This window comes from Festucalex cinctus, chromosome 10, assembly GCF_051991245.1.
Source record: "Festucalex cinctus isolate MCC-2025b chromosome 10, RoL_Fcin_1.0, whole genome shotgun sequence".
NCBI classification, from domain to species: Eukaryota; Metazoa; Chordata; class Actinopteri; order Syngnathiformes; family Syngnathidae; genus Festucalex; species Festucalex cinctus.
In genome coordinates, this window is record NC_135420.1 from 22,607,822 (window position 1) to 22,630,089 (window position 22,268).

Here is a 22,268-nt window from a genome sequence, read left to right on the forward strand (position 1 = left end):
CACCTGCTGTACTGTAGTGTCATTATCGTAACAGGTCGAGACTACATTCACATCATCTGCACCAGGCCCCACTTTAATTAAGGAAAAGAAATGCAGCCCAATCGCCTACCACTGCCATGAAGTCAGTGGTCAATCTGACACCTGAGGCAATACATTCTTGCCCCAAGTGGGAGCAGATGTCAAAGCATGGCATGCAAAGTGGCTCTGGATCAGATATGTGCTGAGTTTTTTTTTTTTTTTCTTCCTCTGAGAGATGGTTACTAGCGTGCTTTTGAGGACAGACCCTCGGTAATCCAATCTCTGCTGCGGTTCTTAGCCTCATTAGGTGGGAACATGCAAGGGGGAGGGAAACCTCTCACTTTGACCCTAATCTCAGACACGAAGGGGAATGGTGCTTGGCGTCGGATGTCAGCGGGTCTTCGGGACGCCTCGGTGTCTTCATCTCCATCTATTTATGAGTCACTGCAGCGCCAAACATGCTCTCATGCGCAAAAATGTTCCACCGTTGGGTGGGCTTGGATTAGGTTGCCTTTATAGGCACACATTTTAAAATTCCCTCATGTTTGAAGCCAAGGTTTGCATGCCAAGATTTGGGGGATTTGTGTTTTGATATGTCTTTTGTGGTATATGAGATCCTGATCTATCCATTTTCTAGAGTGTTTGTCCTTGATACGGGTGAGCTGGACCCTGTCCCAGCTGACTTTGGATCAGAGCATGAGGGTACACTTTGGTCTGGTCGACAGTGAATCAGAGGGCACATATAGACAAGCAATCACAACCAAACCTATCGAGTCTTCTCCTTGATATATCCAGACTGTGAGGCAGACATGCTAACCTAGTCTACCAGCACTATATTTTTGCAATGTTCTGTTTGGCCTTAAAGAAAAAAGTTCTAACTGGAATGGCACCTTGGTTTCCAGCAACCCAAAACATTCAACTCCAACTTACTGATGTTTCTTTCAAGCCTAAATAGTGCAGTGCAGTAGAGTTCAGTTCATGTTTGGATACATTTGTATGTTTCCACTGTCAAGTGTTATCTGTGTCAAACCACTTCTCATGTGGATTTGGGATACTGGTATCTTTTGATTGAAGACTCGTCCTTTTACTGTGACTGCAGCAATTGGACAATGAAAGCAATTTTGAAAAAAATACAGAAACCATAACAGCTATTTACCTTTTGTAGACAATTGCCCAGAGAACTGAACTGGACTGGACCGTCTGTGGCTTTTGCATCCTTTGTCTCCAGTAATGGTCTCTATCCCTGTGTGTCTATTTACTCTACCCGGGTGGTATGGACTTGGAGGGGGGCGCTGGGGGTCTCCTGCTAAAAGATAAACAGCTCAGTGTCGCTCTGTCATCAGAGCAGCCGGAGAGTGTTTGCTGCGTAAACATCCCATTTGCTCACACACATACGCACACCTGTGGGGTCTTTTAATATGTTTTCTTTTCAGTTTACAGGTGAGTTTACATGCAGCAGGTGATGATTACCGATGGAGATGTGAATGAGTGTGTCATCATCCATCCAATCCATCCATTAATGTGTGCGTGTGTGTGCGTGTATGTGTGTGTGTGTGTATATATAGCAATGCTGCCCAGCCTTGTTCTGCACCGTACCTCTATTCGGCCATACCAGAGGGGGTTTTACTGCGATGACTCCAGCCTGACGTACCCGTACAAGAACAGCACCGTGCCCTCCTCGGTGCTCACTTCTGTTGGGTTGACACTGCCCGCGGTGTCTGTAAGTGGCCCAACACCACAACGAGCGCCCCCCCCGCACTGGGGAACAATGGAAGGCAGAAACAGGGGCTTCTTGAGAGTATTTTGACTTTAAAAGATTATAGGAGAATTAGTGACATCCTCCGGCCACCCACTTCTGCCATATCCCATGAGCCCCTTGTGCTTGGGCGCTCCTTGTGCTTTCTCTTGTTTATGTCTGTGTCACTGACCTGGTGCTTTCTCTCTCTCTCTCTCTCTCTCTCTCTCTCTCTCTCATCCTTCCTGTCTTGCTCTCCCTCTCTCTGTTTTGTAGCTAGCCTGCCTTTCCTGATCATTGAGACTAGCACCATAAAGCCGTACCAGCGCGGGTTTTACTGTTCGGACGAGTCCATCCGCTACCCCCAAAAAGAGGGCGACACCATTAGCGATGCCATGCTTTCTGGTGTTGGCATTCTTATTGCCATCATCTCTGTAAGTCGACCTCAACACCGCCCTCTGTTTTCTTCTTCAACTTCAGTCTTTTATCCCCCTCAACTAGTCATTAAATGATAGCAGCTCCACCTTAGTTTTTAGTATGCAGAGATGGGAACTTCAGTCATTATGACTTGGTCTCGGGTCAACTTGAGTCATTATTTTCATGATGTGACTTGACAAAAACTAAAAGACTTGAGACTCGACTTGAAGAGAGAGATAAAGACTTGATACTTGACTTAACTTGAGACATGATGAGTTGTTAGAAGTACATACATAGAGGTTAGAAAAATTGACCAATAAACTTCTCTATGAAGACCAGACTGCATTGCCAATTGACCTAACTTAGGATCATAAGACATGACTTCACATGCCTTCAGATAACCTTCAAGTCACGTGACTTGAGATAAAACCTGACTTACCTAAGGAAAATGGCGAGGGGCTTGCTCGAAACTTGTTTGAAGTTTACGACTTGAGACTACATGAGACTTGGGCCTGTGTGACTTGATCCCCATCTCTGCCAGTATGTTATCATGCAGTCCTATGCTATACTTGTGCTTTACATGTCCTCCTCCTACCATACTTGCTCATATTCCATCCACTTTGAATCATTCAAGCTATTTGTTTCTAATTTGTTTCCCCAAGTGAGTCAGTGGTAGTGAGAAATCACCCACCACCCCTACCTCAGGCATCACCAAGTGTTTCTGTGTGTGATGATTTCCTGACCCAGTCTCATAACTCCTACTCATATGCTGGACCCCAATATCCTCGTATGTGACATGGCAGGCGAATTCATCCCATTGGTCCCAATCTTCAGTCTTGTGTCTCAACTCCTTCACTGACTTGGTTGTTGAGAGGGGAGAGGGAGAAAATGGGGAACAGTGTCAGAGTTAGTGGAAACATGCTATAATGACATGCGGTGGGGTTTGCATGCGTCAATTAGTGGCACGTGGTCAGACTAGATGATCTTTGCAGCACAACCTCCCGTCAAAAGTTCCCAGACTGAGACGCGCAGACACACACATACTATACAGTATATTGCACTAGCTCAGCTCTTCTGCTTATTAGAACCAAGACACGGTGAGCTCGTGACAATTTAGCCCATTACACATTCCTGTGTAGGCAAAGCTGGCGTGTCTCGCGCAGCTGTGCTCCATTAGTGGCGTCTGCTGCCATGCCGACGGCGCTCCTTTATACGGCGTAGGCTGCGAGGGAATTCCCTGCAGCCACGTTGGTTGCGAGTCCTCGCCGACGATCCCAGATAAAACTTCACAGGGAACCATGTTCACACAAATATGTGAGAAGACAGAAGACTGAATGTTAATGTTTACAGTACAAATAATCCGTTAAGGATCATATCAGCCTACTGGGAGTCTATAATCTCCACTGATTCACAGACAATAGCACAAACACCAATAAACCTCCGTGTTTGTTTGCTCTGGCTGTGAGCCCGCCAGCTGACCACCCATAAGTGCGTTTATCAGGCCGAACACACACTGTGCTCGTATAATACACAAACAAGTGTGTACAGCACATACTTGATAGGATGTCTGAGGCTCGACAAGATGGTCAGGTCAATACTCTGGAAGTCAGAGACTGAAGCCCTGTGCTGGGGAGGATGTGGTTTTAAAGATGGAGAGCAGCCAGCCCGTCAGTCAGACACCCCCGGAGGTGCCAATGTGATTGACAGGCCCTGTGGCTCGACAGTTAGTTTAGGCTTAAGCCTCCTCAAGTACAGACGGGGCCTTTTCATGTGGCCCTAGGCTACGTAAAGCCACTTTGGGTGGAATACTGCAGCAATCACATGGGGGGCTTCGTCCACCCCAGCTAAGACCATTAGTACCATTAAGCATCATCAAAGTCAGCCTGTTCATGGTAGAGATATTAACCTTAGACGTGAGGATTTTTGTACAGTAGTGCTTTTAACTGTATGTAAAACGCTCTTTGTCCATTTAGGCAAACCACACCTAAAAACATACCAAAGGGGTTTCCTACTTCCACCGCTTTGGCTTCCTCCATCTCCATTAAAGGCCCCATCATTCTTAACACATTCACTGCCAGCCCAGCAAAAATGCATCATTTGACGTCTTTTTCCGTCCATGGCAGTGAATGAGTTAAACACTCGTTAATAATCTCCCATCACATCCAAACTGCCTGAGGGAAAGGCAGGCCGTGCTCATTATGACTTTATGTGTGTCTTTGTGTTGTCGTCACTCTCCTGTCATTTTGAGATGAGTTGTGTTTGTTGCATGAGTCAAACGTCATACCGCATGGTCATCTGCATCAAATAAGTCTTCAGCCAGTCCCTTAGAGATCAACCAGTCTTCTTTTTGTAGATTGTGATCGGAGAATCCTACAGGATTCACCAGCTCCACGAGGGGACCAAATCCTTTGTGGGAAACCCTTATGTGGCAGCCTTCTACAAACAGGTTAGTCCTCGACTTTTCACCTTTGCTTAACTATGACTACTGTTCTTTTTCAAAATAACACGTTTTGTTGCGCCGCAGATAGGCGTGTTTATCTTTGGCTGCGCAATCAGCCAGTCGTTCACAGACATCGCCAAGGTGTCGGTGGGCCGAATGAGGCCGCACTTCCTGGATGTGTGCAAGCCTGACTTCGCCGCCATCAACTGCTCGCTGGGCTACATCACCGAGTACACCTGCAGCGGCAAAGAGAGCGACGTGCAAGAAGCTAGGTGGGTGGAAACGCAGCAGATGGGATTGATTGGCTATGTAGACATCTGATGACTACAGAAGTATTTGGATCATGTTTAAATGTTGGGTGTTTGAGAACTCTAGAGCTCAACATTGGCCAAAATGTTGTGGCTTTGGGTTAGGTTAGGTTAGGTTAGGTTAGGTTAGGGTAGGGTAGGGTAGGGTAGGGTATACTGCAAATACTTGAATCTTGGTTGGAATATAAGTCTGGTTCCAAATTCCAAGTTCCAATTCATGGAGGTCTGCAGGCAGTAGGTACTAGGCCCTAAACACCTTCCCCAGGCATCAGCTCAGGGGGACTCGCACGGGGTCTGGAGACCCAGGACCCGACCTTTTCGGCAAACGAGGCTCAGATTCCAAAGTTGGATGAAACCCCCATGACATTGATTGATTTAGCATTGATTTCACAGTTTGTCCTGACATGACTTTCTTCCAACTTCTTTGGTTAAGGATTATAGCGCCACCTGTGTACATACCCCTTGATTGAAATGTGATTTTTATCTTTGCAGGAAGTCTTTCTTCTCCGGACATGCTTCTTTCTCCATGTTCTCCATGCTCTACCTGGCGGTAAGTTACTCTCCTGTGCAGGTCAAGTTTGGATGATGTCAGGGCGGTTTTACAGGGACAAGATATAAGACAATACTTTATTGATTGTAGCCATCATGTGGGAGTAAGGTGGGGGCGCCCTACTGAAGGGGATGGAAAAAAAAACATCCTCATCTGAGGGATGGATAGATACACACCACCTGTTTTCTTCAGGGCAGCTGCTTGTGCACTTCCTCCATCCACCTGTTAATGGTGGTCCACTTGGGTGCTTCACCCTGGAGGAATTTCATGCTTCCAGAAGTACAAATAAAGCACATACACACGCACACAACTTCCCTTTACATGTTCCACGAGTTGGGATCAGAGTGGAGAAAGCTCTTCAGGAAACTCAGCTGTTCTGTGTTGAGAGATGTAGTCCAAAAAAGGCAGACGACATGTGACTGCTGACCTGAGATACTCTCCTTATTGCAACATTGTTGTTGTTTGCCGCCGTTTCTTATCGTGATTGATGCAGTCAATGCGGCACAGAAAACCAACCACTAAGGCGAGACAAGTCACGTTGATTTCTACACCAAAAGACCACTCGAACACATCCGGTGAAGTGTGGCTGTCACCCCCAAAAGACCAGCCGCCCACCCAGGAAACACTATATTTCGTGGGAACAATCAACGCCTGATGTGGTTGGAGCGGAAACTTGAACATCCTCCAGAGATGCGCGTTGGCGGGGGTCTTAAACGCTCCCCTTTGTGTTTTATTCAATATGCACACTGTAGCGTCTGTTTTAGCCGGTTATGCCTCCCATAGCACCTTCGGTAAATGAGCCAAACATTTGTTGGACAAATAGAAACAACATGCGCGTGATATTTGCGGTCCTAACCACAGCTATGCCATTTTTTTTCGCAGCCTGGTGTGAAGACGGGGAGGGGGAAAAAAAAAAGAGCGTGTAAAACAAGCCCACGTTCTCATTCTTTCTCCTTTCTTGTGTGTGTTTTCATTTAACGCGCTCTTTGAAACAAGGCAACCAGAGAGGCAGCGGGCAGAAGATGTTACCGGAATGGGTTGGATGGCTTTTCGGAACCGCCAGACTTTGCGTCGCTTTAGTCTGCTTCCGTCGAGGGGATCTGGGAATCGTTTATTTATCGTCGTTTTCCTCACATCAGACAGTTTGGGTGACTTTTAAGGGGAGTGTGAGGATTTGCGGGTCTCTTTTACACTGAAATTCCACAATGTTGCTTCTAAAACGGCCCCACTACAGACAATATAACAGCATAGACGTACTGATGTTCTCCAAACTCTTTTTACTATACAGTGAAATCTCAGCTTAATGGACTTATAGAGGGGCGGGGTCATCCGTTACAGCTGTTTATCCGTAAACGAAAACACTTTTTTTCATGGCCAACAAACACCTAATACGGAACAGAATTATTATAAATAAATGTAAACACATTTACAAATGTTTGAAAAGTTTTTACCTTACAGTGATCCATGTTGGAAATAACGTTTTTTAAAATAACGGTGTTGGCAACTCCGTTCTTTTTTCATAAATCAACAATTATATTTCTCTTAACCATCTGTGCAGGGTGCAAGGACTGTCCGCAAATTACATATATTAGGGTGACATATGTGCCACAAATCAATATATATCCAATATTATGTATTTTTATTTTTAGTAGTATTTTGATTGCTGAAATAATTGGGAATGGTCGAACATATGATATCTGTCGTTATGGAGTGAGATATTTGTGTGAGATGATATTCACAAAAATCAATGAAAACACCCTTTATATATAATAATAATAATAATAAACTAAAGTATTTGATATCAAACATTTATTTTTTAAAAGTAGTGAAAATAGTTACTTAGCCTGGTAACAACTTGCTTTTATTATGAAGTAATTCAATTACTAACTCAGTTACTATTGTGAGCAAGTAATGAGTAACTATAACTAATTACTTTTATAAAGTAACATTCCCGATAAGTGCAGTGATGGACTAAAACTACAGTGAAAGCGCCGTGAGGACATCCGCTGTAGTGAGCCAGGGAATTTCAATTTGCGGCTTATTTTCTTACCTTCACAAATAACAATCGTATACTGTACTTACTGTGCCAAAATCAGTATAAAATGTTTAAGAGATGTGTGTGTACTAGACAAATGTCAAGTAAACTGTGAGTGTAGAGCGCCACGTCGTCCCGAGCCTTTGCAGGCCCACTGGAACGACACGACTGTACAAACAGCGGCCGATACTGGAGCAAACAGACTTTGCTCGCTATGCAACACAGGCTGGATAATTTCTGTGGATTATGTCATTTAAATCTAAAATCTATTGGGTTCTGGATCCGTAAAATCAAGATTCCACTATATTCATGAAAAAAAAAACCTGACTTTGCTGTTGACTATAGTGTGCTCAACATCTGTCACACTTATCATTTTTTATCGACCTCTCTCACCGGCCCTCAACAAATTGCCCTTTGAGTCGAGAGGTTTAGGATGTCAGCCGAGGGCTTGCCAAGCTTTCTGCGGCTGCCTCGTCCTCGCCCCGACTACCTGAGAACCTCCGCACAGGAAGTCTGCAGTCTAAACAATCCCCGACAGGAGCGGGAGGGATGGGAGGGATCCCCTTCCTCTCTTTCCGAAACGCAGCAAAAGTAACAATGATAGAGTGTCCGAGAGGAAACGGGCAGGAGCTTGTCGCCTACGCCTACCGGGACTCTCGCTCAGCGTGGAGGCGGCAGCGGCTTTCTGCAGATATTGTTAGCGTGACTGATTATAAGACGCGCACACGTCAGGCTTTTTGGGCCGGGCAGACCTTGGCGGAGGCTTTGCCCCACTTCTGTGAGAAACAGGAAGTAAAGGGTAAACGAGAGGATGTCAGAGGCACCTCGTCTGACTTCACCACTTAGCATTTTCGGTATATGTGGGAATGCGGCGGTAAAATCGTGACCCAGAACCTCCTTGAGATCTTACGTCAATTCAGGAGCAAAATCATTGAAAACGGTGTACGTCAGAGCGTACGTTTCTGCGGTTCTGTTTTTTTTTCTCTCCCTCTAATGCTGATGTTTTTACAGCTGCCGTGTTACAGCCATGAAACGGACCCCGTCCAGGTCACGGGCAGTTGAGTGTGTGAAGCTCTCCACTTTGATTCGGTCTAGACTTCTCGCACCCACAATAAGTTGGCCCATGCGTGCAGGTGCAGGGTGAGAAAGACGATGCGAGAATACATGGCGAGCGGGTGTGCGACCGCAGCCGTGGCTACACGTCAACAGAGAAAAGCGAGTTGAAGCAGTCGTGCTGCCAATGATGACAGTCTGTTGGAAATTTGCGCTCAAGAAAAGCCCAAATCTTGTGTATGGAGAGTTCTTTAAGTACACAATTACTCGTACAGTAATCGCGCCTCCAACACGTGTTCCAGGTTTGCGGTCCAGTTATTTTGCAGACTTTTTTTGTGGAATTAATAACTCTATTTCAGGGTTATTATAGTTTGGGAATTTTTTCATTTTAGTTAGTTTTTTTTTTTTTTTTTTTTTTGAGTTTTAATTAGTTTTCACGGTTGTTTTTGTTAGTTTTTATTAGTTTTAGTTATATTTAATAAATGCTTAGTTTTTGTTTAGTTTTAGTTAGTAGTTTTAGTATTATTATTTTTGTTATGTGTATTGCTTGTGTGCAATATTCAAAAACCACAAGGCGAGTGATGTCATCTGAAGGTGCTTGTCTATTGGCTGCTGCTAGATGACATCACTTGCATGTGACACATTTTCAATCATCCTTATTCTGGTTAATATTAAAATAAATATACTTAAAATCACATTTAAAATCATCCCCAAATGCTCATGCATTAAATTAATTACCAAAGATGATAACAAAGGACATTTTTACTATCATTATAGTTAGTTTTAGTTAGTTTTGTAAACATAAAATATACTTTAAGTTAGATTTCTTAAAAAAAAAAAAAAAAGCATTTCCGTTTTTATTTTATTTCGTTAGAAAAAGTACGAAACAGGAAGTATTGCACATCAGCACAGGCTAGTTTAAAAAAAAAAATTACGTCATCATCTGTAATCATTGTTATGCGCTGTGCATTTGTCATGTTTCCCCCCCCCCCCCCCCCCCCCGCAAATTTGCGACTTTATAAAGTTTGTGAGGTTTTTTTTTTCTCTGAATATTACCAAAAAAATAAATAAATAATTTATACGTGGCCCTAAAACGTCATTGTAGTAATCCTACTTTTTATGCCTACGGAAAGCAGCGGCTTAAGGTTACTTTTATAATTTACATATTTGGGCATGAATATTCATGTTTGTTGTATAAATTTGTTAGTTTAGAAACCAATGGGATTCGTTTACTGTGATTACAGAAGAAAATCCCGAATCAAAGTTTACATTGTAAAAGTGGAAAAATAGTGAACTATTTTTGAAAGTGAAATGCAAAAAAAGTATCAGCAAAGGCCATTCATCTGTAACGTTACTTGATCATGCTGTTGCTCTTTCTTACAGTTCTACCTGCAGTCCCGGTTCACGTGGCGCGGCGCCCGTCTCCTGCGCCCGCTGCTGCAGTTCACCCTGCTGATGATGGCGTTCTACACCGGGCTGTCGCGCATCTCCGACCACAAGCACCACCCCACCGACGTGCTGGCGGGATTCGTGCAGGGAGCCCTGGTGGCCTACTGCATAGTGAGTGTCCATACACGTTATATTTGTACTTGTATAATAATTAGAAAATAATACTCTTGTCAATACATCATGTTACTGTAAAATTTATGAGGCAAAATATCTTAAAATTGTATGGCTACATTTAAATAAGTTCATTTGTCTGTATAAAGAGGTCAAATGTAAGAACTATTTTCTATGCCCTCTTCCCAAATCAAGTCTGCACATGCACAGTAAGAAGTTGGAATAGTCCATGGCATGAGATTTTTTTATTTATTTTCCCCCCCCCAGAGCAATGGGCTCTCTTGCATAAAAATGACCATTCAAGGATGGCACAAAACTGCTGAACACATTGTGTGCAATTTTTTCACTAAAATCAACTCACACAAAATTTTAATATTATTGGGGTACTATGTTTGTCCTGTGTATCATTCCAAATTAAAACAAAAATAAATAGGCCTACTCATGTTGTAATGTAGGGCAGTATACAGTAATGTTCGGTGTAAGCGTAAGCCATGTCAGGCATCTAGTGGTGAATAGTGATATTACAATCTAAAACTACAGTCGAAGCACCCACCAATGTTTTTTTTTTGTTTTTTTTGTTTTATTTTTGTTTTGTTTTGTTTTGTTTTGTTTTATTACGGTATTTTTTCCCCCCCTTTAACCCTGTTTTTTTTTTTTTTTGTTTGTTTTTCTTATGGTGGAAGAGTATTTAGTGAACATTTATCAGCCATTTTTGACAGATTTTCTGGCTTTGTAAAAAAAAAAAAAAAAAAAAAAATCTTAAATTGTATTTATTCATGTATTTATTTATTGCAAATTAATCACTCGAATGTGAACCGCTATTTGCCCATCCCTGCAGTAAACATTATTGATCTGTTTTTAAGCACGGAAATTGATACAAAAACAGCACTACACTACTTTAATTAAAAGAAAACTCTATTGATCTTTTTTATGAGACGTTTAGGTGCACTTGAAATCTCGGGGCCTCAGGCAAGTGACCGTGCTTGCCTAATGGTATGACCGCTCCTCAATATAGGTAGCAATATCTTGGCCGACAAAGAACAAAAGGGATTTGAGATTCTTAGTATTGATTGAATTTTAGTTAGTGCAGTGTAAAAAAATGAACTAAGATATATATAATTGCTTGAATCACTATGAATTCACATCAATCACAGCAACATAGCCTACATTACCTCCACGTTGCTCTCCTGTGCGGCTTCTGTGCCGCTTGGCCACAAATGGAAAGCAGCAAGCAGTGGGAACATGATTCCCTTTAATGAAGAACACATTTCATGGAGCTTGTTTGCTGATGTGTGTGTGGTGGGGGGGGGGATTTTGTCTCTTGGCGAAAGGGTGAATAATGCCCCAAGATGATTTTCATCATCATCATTATCATCATGTAGGAGGGTGAGATGGAGCCAAAACTGAGGAGAGGAAAAAGAGAGACGATAAGACTCTGAGACAGGAATGAAGCTGTTAATTATTTCAGTTTTGGGGATTTTTTTTTCTTTTTCTTTTTTTGGCACAGTGGCCCCTTGGCTGCCTCCGGGAAGAAGTATTAACACACACACAGCCAAAACCTACCTTCGTGCACGGCGCAAGGGATTAGATTCATAAAAAATTCGCAAGAGGGGAGTTGTGGCGCCAAGACGGAGCTTGGCACGACGGGCTACATGGTACGAGGTCGGCCCCTGTGCCAGCACGGTTTGTTGCGGTAACAATAGGCGGCAATGCTTGTGGTTCAATCAGCTCCTGGACAACATCACCCTTGATTAAAATCTAATTAGGCACAAAAGGCCTCCTGCTGTTGATCAAGGCAATGAAGTTAGCTTTAAAGGCCCATGGTGCTAATTCTGCAGTGACGGGAAGTGACGCACTACCAATATTTCATAATTGTACTTCAGTAGATTGTTCAGATATCTATACTATCTATCGCAGCGTCGGCGAATGAGAGGAAATAAATCCTCCCAGAAATGTGGCGCATCAAAACATGGCAGCGCGGCTCCCTCGTTATTTATTTTGACTCTGGAGCGAAGCAAAACACGAGCCGGCTCGTCAAAATAACGTCAGCTTGAAGTGTAGCAGAAGGTCACGGAGCGCACGCGTGATTTTTGCGGTTGATGACATCGATTTGAAGACGGTCCACATCCACAGAAGCGAGGCCGCATCCCACCGGGAATATACACCAAGTGATTGGTCCGACGTGTGATGTGGTTTAATGTCTGCGCAGACATAATGTGATCATTTGGTCAGAATGTGATTGCTATAGAAAATTAAATGGAAGGATGGAAGCTATAATGATGTAATTATATTACCGTATGTCTCAACAGGCTTTAATGTGGTTTCAATGTGGAACACAATGGAAGCTACACCTAATACATTTCAAACTGTTAACCTCCATTGTTATTATTATTATTATTATTATTATTATTATTATCATTATTATTATTATTATTATTATGGCACATGTGAAAAAAAATTAAATGGTGAATAAATTATTTTTTATTTTTTATTTATTATTATTATTATTATTATTATTATTATTATTATTATTTTGACACCTGTGAAAGATTTAAAAGGGTGAATAAAGTCATTTTTTTGCTCTTCCTAACACAAGTAATAAGAAGTTTAGCTAATTAACTAGCTATTAACTATTAACTAGCTGTTGTGATTTTTTTTTAACTCAACTTTAATGACAAGTAACCTGTCTATTTGAACAAGTGTCCCCTCCAAAAAAAAAAACAAAAAAAAAAAAAAACAACAACAACAAGGTCCATAGTACAAATTGTTGGAAAGTGTCAGTGTCTTCCTAAACAGAAACCACTCAGACTAAACAAGGCGGAGTTGATTTTATTGCACCCCTGTGGCGACACTTACCTCTTTAACCCCGTCATCAAGAGGCAGTAAATTAAAAGAAAAAAAACTCAGAGCAAGTGTGGACACATTCACACCGCTTGTCAGGATGCGTTCATGCACACGTCTGGGCCCTTCATTCGATGACGAATGATGTCTGACTTTTTGATGATGATTAATTAACCAGTGGCTTTCTAAAACAAATTTTCTTAATGCTAAGTAACAGAGCAGGCTTACAAATTTGCTCCAGCTTGTGAGAACGGTGGCGAAATCCAAAAACAGGAAGCGGCCGGCGCAGCTTACCTGGCACTTCCTATCAGACGGGCTGACCCACTTTTCGACGCGCGGGCCAAGCAAGGTCGAGAGGAGCACATCCAGCAGGAAGCAGCTGGCGGGGAGAAAGCTGCGTCGTTTGTTTTGTCAGAGTTCATTGTCGCCGCTGTTGAGACGGCGGGTCAGCGATTGCATGGGGGGGGGGAGAAGAAGAAGAAGAAGAAGAAGAAGAAGAAGAAGAAACACAACGCACACAGGGACACGTCATTACACATACATACTGTTTTTCATATCTTAATCAAGTTCAACTGTTGGATTAAAAAAACCCACACCACAGGATAATCACTCAGGATAATCATGTTACAGAGAGGGAGAAATGCTGAAATTCAGCCCGATTATCGTAATGGTTGTGCTGAGCTTTACGATTGTCGGCCGTAATGTTTTCCGAGTAAATAAGGGGAGGAAAAATCGCACCAAACACACCCCACACCACAATTACTCAGTATCATATTTATAGCAACACCCGATAATCGGGCCTTTGTTAAATTTGATCACAAGTGGGGAAAAGACTCATATTATCAAGTATGAGTCATATCATATCAAATATTTTTCCAGCAAATTGGAGATGAAAAATCACTCTTAACCTCTCACACCCGGAGGATAATCTCTCAAGATAATCTTTCAGAAACATCCGACCATAAGTGACTTTGATTGGGAAGTGGTGAAAAACGAACAAATTCACGATTTTTGGGCCTTTGCTGATTTTGATCGCAAGGGTGGGAAAAATGCTCACGTTTCACCTGATTATTGGTATGAATGTACCCTGCTTTATGATTATTGGCCTGTCCATTTTCTAAGAAAATCTGGAACAAAGAAGTCACTCTAAACACAGCTCACACCAGAGGATAATCAGTCAAGATAATCTTTTTAGAAACAGCTGACCATGACGCCGTTAGTGACTTTGATTGGAATGTGGTGAAAAACGATCAAATTCCCGATTATTGGGCCTTTGCTGATTTTGATCGCAACGGTGGGAAAAATTCTCACATTTCACCCGATTATTGGTATGTATATACCCTGCTTTATGATTATTGGCCTGACCTTTTTCTAAGAAAATCTGGAGTGAAGAAGTCACTCTAAACACAGCTCACAACAGATGATAATCGCTCAGGATAATCATTGAGTGACATTCGTAAATCAGGCTTTACTTACCTGGCTTTGATCGCATGAGGGGAAAATGATTATCAGCATGTGTGTACCCCGCTTCACGATTGTCGGCCTGACAGTTTTCCGAGCCAACCGGAGAGTAAAGATCACTCTTCTTATCACAGCATAATAGCTCAGGATCATATTTTTTAGGGCTTGATTATCAGGATTGACAATTGCTGATTTTGATTGCCGGGGTGGGAGGGTGTTCAAATTTGCCCCATTTATCGGTATGTGTGTACTCTACTCTCTGACTGGTGATCGAACTGTTTTCTTGGCTAATTAGAGAGGAAAAATCACTCTCAACTGTTTATTTAACACACCACACACCACAAGATAAGCACTCAGGATAATCTTTACGAGCCATTGTGTTTCTTTTGGCAAGTACATGATTAAGAAGAACCACTAACCCCCCAAATATATATGCAGTATAATATTGAAAATGTATTATCACGACTCCCAGCCGCCATTGCAAACAACGCTAATGACTCACAGTTGCTGCACGTTCACTTCCTGTGTGACTCGCCGTCGTTGATGTGTCAGCCCTGACATTTCAATTGTGGTTCGGACGCACGAGTCGAGGCCACTTGCGCGCGCACACGCACACAAACACACACGCAAGCACATACAGTCGGCTGTACATGAGGAGGCTCGCGCGGTTTGCACAGGAAATGGCGATAAGTTCATTACCGTGACAGGTTCAGGGGGGGTGAAAGTTCGTAGGTTTTGGCAACACAGCTGCCTCCGATGGGAAAAGTGTCTCGATGATTTCCCATGACGTCTCGTGGACGGGGGGGGGGCGGTGGAAGGGACATTTGAGCCCACCCACTTGCCACTAATTACAGTAATAGAGTCTGAGCTCACCAGTAATAGTTAAATGTATTTAATTGCCTATATTGATAGCAAATGTACCACAAAAAAAAAAAGCCACAAAATATTTAATATAATTGCAAACTCATCTTACAATAATACTGTTAAAAATGGTTTATAGTTTTGGATTTAGAAAGTTACCCTTAACATCAATTATTGTACTACTTTCCTATTAGTCATTGTATTTAAATAATCAATTAATTAAATCAATCTGTGTTTTCAAAAGATTTTTAGGGCCCGAGCAGCTACTGCTGAAGGTATCTCTATGACAACATTCAGTGATAAATACAGCGCCACCTAGCCCTTGAGGCAAAAATGAAAAAAAAAAAAAACACACATACGGTATTTTGTACAAAATTTGGATACTGATTGTAAATGTGATAACTAAGTTATTTATAAGTATTCTTTTACTTTCCACCACTCAAAATGTTCAGTGGCATCAGACCTATCCATACATATGTACTTTTTATTTTATTATTTTGTTTTGATGGCCTCTATGGACAATAAAAGCAATAAAGTACAATGAGTACAATGAACGATCAAAATAAAAAAGGACGCTGATTTTTGAGGATCTTAACATTTACCAAAACTCATTGAGCTTTGCACATTGATCACACCTGGCAAAATAAATAAATAAATAAATAAATAAATAAATAAATAAATTCCATCTGTAAAGTTTATTATGCCATTTTCAAAGAAATTCTGCTTCAAATGTGCCAGTAGCCCAAAGTGGCCCGGGCTGCGAGGACCATATATACCTGCCCGCAGCTCTAGTTTTATATGGTCTCTCAATTTTTATATGATACATGCCCCCCTCAAAAAAATATTGAGGGCGGGATGGCCGCTCTCACCCCCCCCTCCCGATTTGCACAACACTGATTACATACATTACAATGAAGCCACACAAACTCATCAGCACACACAAAGACGGCCTTTATCCGCATAAAGGCATCTGTGTGCTTTGTACGTGTGATGTCATCCGCCTGGCGAAGGTCACTCTCAAAGGTCATGACACGGTCAGTGAATGTCACGACGTAATTGGAGCGAGTTATTGTTCGAGGAGTGACGGACAAGTTTAATTTAGTGTTTTTTTGTCCAAATTACTTTCCACACTTCCTGCTCCCCGATGGCTCATTTCCTGTATGATGTCATCCTGATGGCAGGAAGAGATTTCTCCTCTGCCATTCTTTCCTCTTCCGTCATACGGCCAGTTGTGGCCAGGGTGGTGGATGGCGTCGCGCAATTGCGGATTAGCCAGAATATTCATTTCATGTTTGGGTGAGCCGCGCTCAAGTCACTTCCCGTCTGGCGGATTAGTCACCTGCTCGGGCTCCAAATGAGACTTTTTGCACTCTGAGCTCCCCTGCAGATGAAAAAGACTTTTTCTATTCTTTTTTTTTTTTTTTTTTTTTTTTTTTTTTTTTTTTTTTTTTTTTAAAGGGTTAGGGACTTTTTCTATTCTTAATATTTGCATATGAGCTGAGTGACAAGATGTACAATGTTTATCTTAATTGTTTTGCACCTTACAAAATGGTGTCTCAAAGTGTGTGATGGACTTGAAAACTGTTTATTAAAATGCACACAATACTTTTAATTTAATCACATTTAAGGTGCTTTCAGTTTTTTAATAGCAGCTAAAGTAAATTTAAATTGCTTAGAATTATTAATGTCAGTTTTATTCTACATCATCTAATTAGGAAACTACTAAATTTGATAATAGTGAAATTTTAAGAACTTCATATAAAAAAAAATTGTTTTTAAAACTTTATGGGTAGCAGCTTTCGTACAGAGTTGTAAAAATAAATAAATAAATAAATAATATTTAAAAGACAATAAAAGTATTTTAAGGACATTTTAATTTATTCTATCCAACAACTTTTGAATCTGATTGTTGGCAATATTTCCATTTCAAATGTAGGCTTTACTGCATGTTTCATCAAAAATATTCTCCACCGGTATCAGCCAACCACCAGGGGGCAGGCTCGGGGTTAAGGGTTCATTAAGCTGCCTAAATAAGAAGCAAACACTTATTCAGTTATTTGGTAAAATTTTAAATTCATAGTTACATTTTATTTTTATTTTTATTTTTTGTTATTTATATGAATATGATAATCCATTTGTTTTAGAAATTCATGTGAAGTTGAAAACTGTTTGCAGATTGTTTGTTGACAACACAAACACATATAACAATAACAAACTCGCTCTGAAAACTAGTTAAAACTAACTAAATTTTAAAAAATATAGCTCAAAATCCATCCATCCATCCATTTTCTTGACCGCTTATTTCTCAAGGGTTGCGGGGGGTGCTGGAGCCTATCTCAGCTGGCTTTGGGCAGTAGGCGGGGTACACCCTGGACTGGTTGCCAGGCAATTGCAGACAACTCAAAATGAAATAAAAATGAGCTATAATAAAAGCGTGTTTGACAGATCTTCTTTATCCTCCTTACCAGGTGTTCTACGTGTCGGACCTGTTCAAGCCCAGGCTGAAGGCATCCCCGTCCCCTCCGTCGCCCATCAAGAAGGAGCTTCTGCCCTCGTCCGACATCATCGAGAGGAACAACCACCACAACATGGTGTGAGGGCGACCGCCGCGCATTCCTCCTTCCTCGTCCTCCTGCGACCAATCACGTCGCCGCTCACCTCCCATCGGACAGTAGAATGTAGCTAAAGGGCAATCTCAACAACCGCACCTCCAACCCCTCTCGTTCTGGGAGGAACCCCATCCCGGATGGTGGGCGGCGGGTTCGGCGAGTTGACTTCCACATCCGAGAAAAACAAATTGGGAAATCGACAGGCGGAGCTCGAAAGAGGTAATAAAACAACAAAATAATGAAAATGAAGAGACGAAAACAAACTTCCTGCAAAAGGGGAGAGAAGGAATTCTAGCAATGTTTACTCTCTGAAGTCTCTGTGGCCTTGGAGTGGCAGCAACAACTTCCTTAGCGACAGGAAGGATGAAAAATGTAATTTAAAGCACTGTTTTCTTGTTTGTTTGTTTGTTTTTTGTAAAAGTTCATTGACCGTGATCACCACTCGCTGCCTGGCGCGTCAAAACGGAAACCCTGCGACGCTGTTTTTGAATGTCACGCCGGCCTCGCTCGGCGGGCTTTCTACTGAGCGCGCTCAGTGCGGCCTAAAACCCGGGATGTTGCATTTACTTTAGATTGTAGGTCAAATTGGGGTGGCTGGGTGGCTTGTCTGCCCCCCGGCATCTACAAACTGTTTGGGATGTTTGGATTGGGCTGAACCTAAAATGCAACTACAAGTGAAATTAATTTGACTTTCACTAAAATTTCACATTCAAATTGTCATTTTCGGTTCACCCCGAATCTTTCCATTTTCAAATATCTCCATTTTGTGAGTAGCGAGGGAGGCGTGGCTGTGCCGTGCGCCCTCCAATGTTGACGTTCTGATTGGCTTCTGATGCAGGAAGAATTGGTAACAGGGCGGGGTCAGGGCGATTGACAGCCAATCAGGCACATCATGTTGGGTATGGTTGGGGCTCATTCCGCTGGCAGGGAGGGGCTCTAACACATCCCAGTCGCTTTTTGGCAATGTATGTGTGTCAGTGTGTTTTCTACATTTTTGTGAATATGTGCGGATGTAAGAGCATTATGCGCTGTGAATGAACCCCTTGTGTATCGCCCTCTTACATACACACTGCAAGTGTGCGTGCGTGCGTGTGCGTGTGTGTCTCGTGGTTCTACAAAAACCTGTGGTATATGTTTAACTGTCCCCTTTTCACTTCTCGCACGCACACTGCTGCACATCATCATCGTTACAGTCCGTCCGATTGCCTCTCAAAGCTGTTTTCTCTTCCTTTTTATATATATATATATATATAAATATATATAAATAATGTATAGATCACTAAAAAAGATGTAACTGTGTACATGTTTTAGATATATCCACTATGATTACAGACCTGTGTTTTTTTTGCAAAATGCTGCTTGAAAAGCAACAGCTGACACTTTTTTTTTTTTTGTATGTAGACAAGTCAAGCTATTGTAGATTGTCATAGTAATGTTTCGTAATATGCACCCAGTAAATACATCCACAGTTTCTATTCAATCCCATATTAGTATTTTTGTATTGTCTCATATTTGTCTTTTGTACAAAAGAAATAGTGGCAATGTTGTTGTTTTTCGGCAAAATGTACTTCGCTCTTCTACATGTGCTTTGAAATAAAAAGCTCATTATGAACACACCTGTGGGGGTTCTTTTGTAAATTCTATTCTGAACTCAACATTTCATTGTTTTAAAAAAAAAAAAAAAACATTTGTACATTCAGGTTTTTTCATAATACTTTTATATTATAAGCCACTGTGACCTTTTGAATATTATCACTGTGCTTAAATTGAAGAAAATAAATACACTCAAGAGTAACAGGCAAATAGTTCAACCCAAAACGTATTTAGGGCCGCCCCTTCATTTGAATATTTCCTGCTGAAATTTTCCGCAACATGAAATAAATAAATATGAGAGCAAAACATTTTTATTGATTGATCAATCTTTAATTCTGTTTATATATTTATTTTTGTATTTTTTATGTTTTTTTGTTGATTATTTCAAGTTTTTTGGATTAAATATTTTCAAATTCTATTTTTTATATTATTATTTATTTATTTATCCTTTATTTTTGCAGTTTTGATATTTGATGCAGGATCGGGTAAAGCAGTGATTCTGAAAGTGTGTTGCGAGTCCAGCAGGTGCTACACAAGCTCCCTCTAGTGGTACACGATAGTATCACTGAATTAAATGTGCAAGGCTGTGCAGAAGATAGATACAATTTTTATTTAAATGATGTGCAATGCATTTCAATTGCATTTTTTTTTTATGAGTACAAGCCTGATACGAGGCCTGTCTAAGTCTGCGCAGGGGCAGGCTGGACATTGTTTTGGTATTTCCAAAGATGCGCGCAGCTTGGCGGTGGAAGTTTAAAATGGGCATTTTTTTTTTTTTACAATTCTCATTCCCTTCTGAATCGGCGCATTTATAATATTAACCTGGCTGCATACAGCAGAGTTAAAAAAAAAAAAAAAAAAAAAAAGCCAACTTGGCTTCCCCATTTACAAACATGTAAGAGTTGTATTTGGCCCCATGAATAGGTCCAAAGAAAGTAGCACCAGAAAGATGAAAAACTTTTCAGAAGGGAAAAAAAAAAGCAAAGCAAACCACTTCACGGTTTGTGATCGTGACCAAAGCCAGTGGTGTCATTTCGTCCACCGCAGAGCAAAGAAAATCTGGAGTGACAAACTTTCTTGCAGCGATTCATCACGTACGTGAACTGACAGCAAACGTACAAATATTTCCTCAAACGTAACACGATGACCGAGTTTGACGTTATCGTGTTTCCCGTCAGCGCGGCCTTTCGTCGACAGCTGCTCTGAGGTCAGCTTGAAAGCGCGGAGTCAGAACCCAAACGCCGCCTGCTGAACAGCTGGCGGGGCCTGACTGGACTCAACCATGCGTGCCTGTAATAGCCCGGCAGGCTCCGCGCCAAGCCGGAGAGAGGCCCGTGTTGTGGTCGTGTTTTTTTGGCAGCGGCCGAGCTGGCACCCGCTAACATGCTCGGGCCACAATCCGTTCATTGGATCTCTCGGCACTCTCAGCACGCTGTGTGTGTTTGTGTGGCCTCTGTTTGCATTTATTTACAAATATATAGTAAAGTAGGGTTTCAAATGAGGGTAGAGTTTCAAATTGGGGTGTCCGAAGTCGGGTTTCAAAGGAGGGTTAAGCTTAAAAGTAGGGTTTGGTTATCCTTATGTTTTCAAAGTTGGAATTTCAAAAGGGGGTTAGGGTTTTCAAAATTGGGTTTAAAGTCGTGTTGGGGTTTCGAAGTAGGGTTATGGCTTCTAAGTAGGGTTTCAAAGTTGGGTTAGTCTTTAAAAGTAGTGTTGCAAAGGACGGCTATCAAAATGGGGTTTAAAATGGGGGATTAGGGTTTTGAAATAGGTTTTCAAAGTCGGGTTATGGTTTCTAAGTAGAGTTTCAAAGTTTGGTTCAGCTTTCAAAGTAGGGATTTAAAATGAGGGTTTCAAAGGGGGGTTAGGGTTTCAATGTTTGGTTTCAAAGGAGGATTGGGCTTTAAAAAGTTGGGCTTTAATGTCAGGTTATGGTTTCAGAGTAGGGTTTCAAGTTAGGGTTGGAATTTCAAAAGGGAGTTTTCAAAGTCGGGTTTAAAGGGGTGTTGAGTTTTCCAAGTAGGATTTCAAAGGCAGGTTAGTGTTTCCAAAGTAGGGTTTCAAATTAGGGTTTGGCTTCAAAAGAAGTGTTTCAAAGGACAGTCGGGATTTCAAGGTCGGGTTAGGCTATCAAAATGGGGTTTAAAATGGGGGATTAGGGTTTTGAAATAGGTTTTTGAAGTCGGGTTATGGTTTCTAAGTAGAGTTTCAAAGTTTGGTTCAGCTTTCAAAGTAGGGATTTAAAATGAGGGTTTCAAAGGGGGGCTAGGGTTTCAATGTTTGGTTTCAAAGGAGGATTGGGCTTTAAAAAGTTGGGCTTTAATGTCAGGTTATGGTTTCAGAGTAGGGTTTCAAGTTAGGGTTGGAATTTCAAAAGGGAGTTTTCAAAGTCGGGTTTAAAGGGGTGTTGAGTTTTCCAAGTAGGATTTCAAAGGCAGGTTAGTGTTTCCAAAGTAGGGTTTCAAATTAGGGTTTGGCTTCAAAAGAAGTGTTTCAAAGGACAGTCGGGATTTCAAGGTCGGGTTAGGCTATCAAAATGGGGTTTAAAATGGGGGATTAGGGTTTTAAAGTAGGGTTATGGTTTCCAAATAGAGTTTCAAAATTTGGTACACCTTTCAAATTAGGTATTTAAAATGAGGGTTTGGATTTCCAAAGTAGGGCTTCGAGGTACGGTTTCAAAGAGGGGTTAGGGTCTCAATGTTGTGTTTTAAAGGAGGATTGGGTTAAAAGTTGGGCTTAAATGTAGGGTTATGGTTTCAAAGTAGGGTTTCAAAGGGGGGGGGGCTT

At 41.6% G+C, this 22,268-nt stretch overlaps 1 protein-coding gene across 2 annotated transcripts in view; it reads left to right on the plus strand.

Moving 5' to 3' along the window:
* The window catches only part of plpp3 (phospholipid phosphatase 3), a 37,054-nt gene extending 17,550 nt beyond the window's left edge, over positions 1-19,504 (plus strand). The window contains exons 2-7 of one of the 2 annotated variants that reach the window (XM_077534818.1): positions 1,584-1,738; positions 4,524-4,616; positions 4,695-4,882; positions 5,411-5,468; positions 9,940-10,116; positions 17,748-19,504. In XM_077534818.1, coding sequence (XP_077390944.1) covers positions 1,584-1,738; positions 4,524-4,616; positions 4,695-4,882; positions 5,411-5,468; positions 9,940-10,116; positions 17,748-17,876 — 800 coding nt within the window. In that variant the 3' untranslated portion in view covers positions 17,877-19,504. Of the gene's footprint in view, positions 1-1,583; positions 1,739-2,029; positions 2,188-4,523; positions 4,617-4,694; positions 4,883-5,410; positions 5,469-9,939; positions 10,117-17,747 lie in introns of both variants that reach the window. The other variant, XM_077534817.1, reaches the window with a different exon arrangement.
* The last annotated feature ends 2,764 nt before the right edge of the window (positions 19,505-22,268 follow it).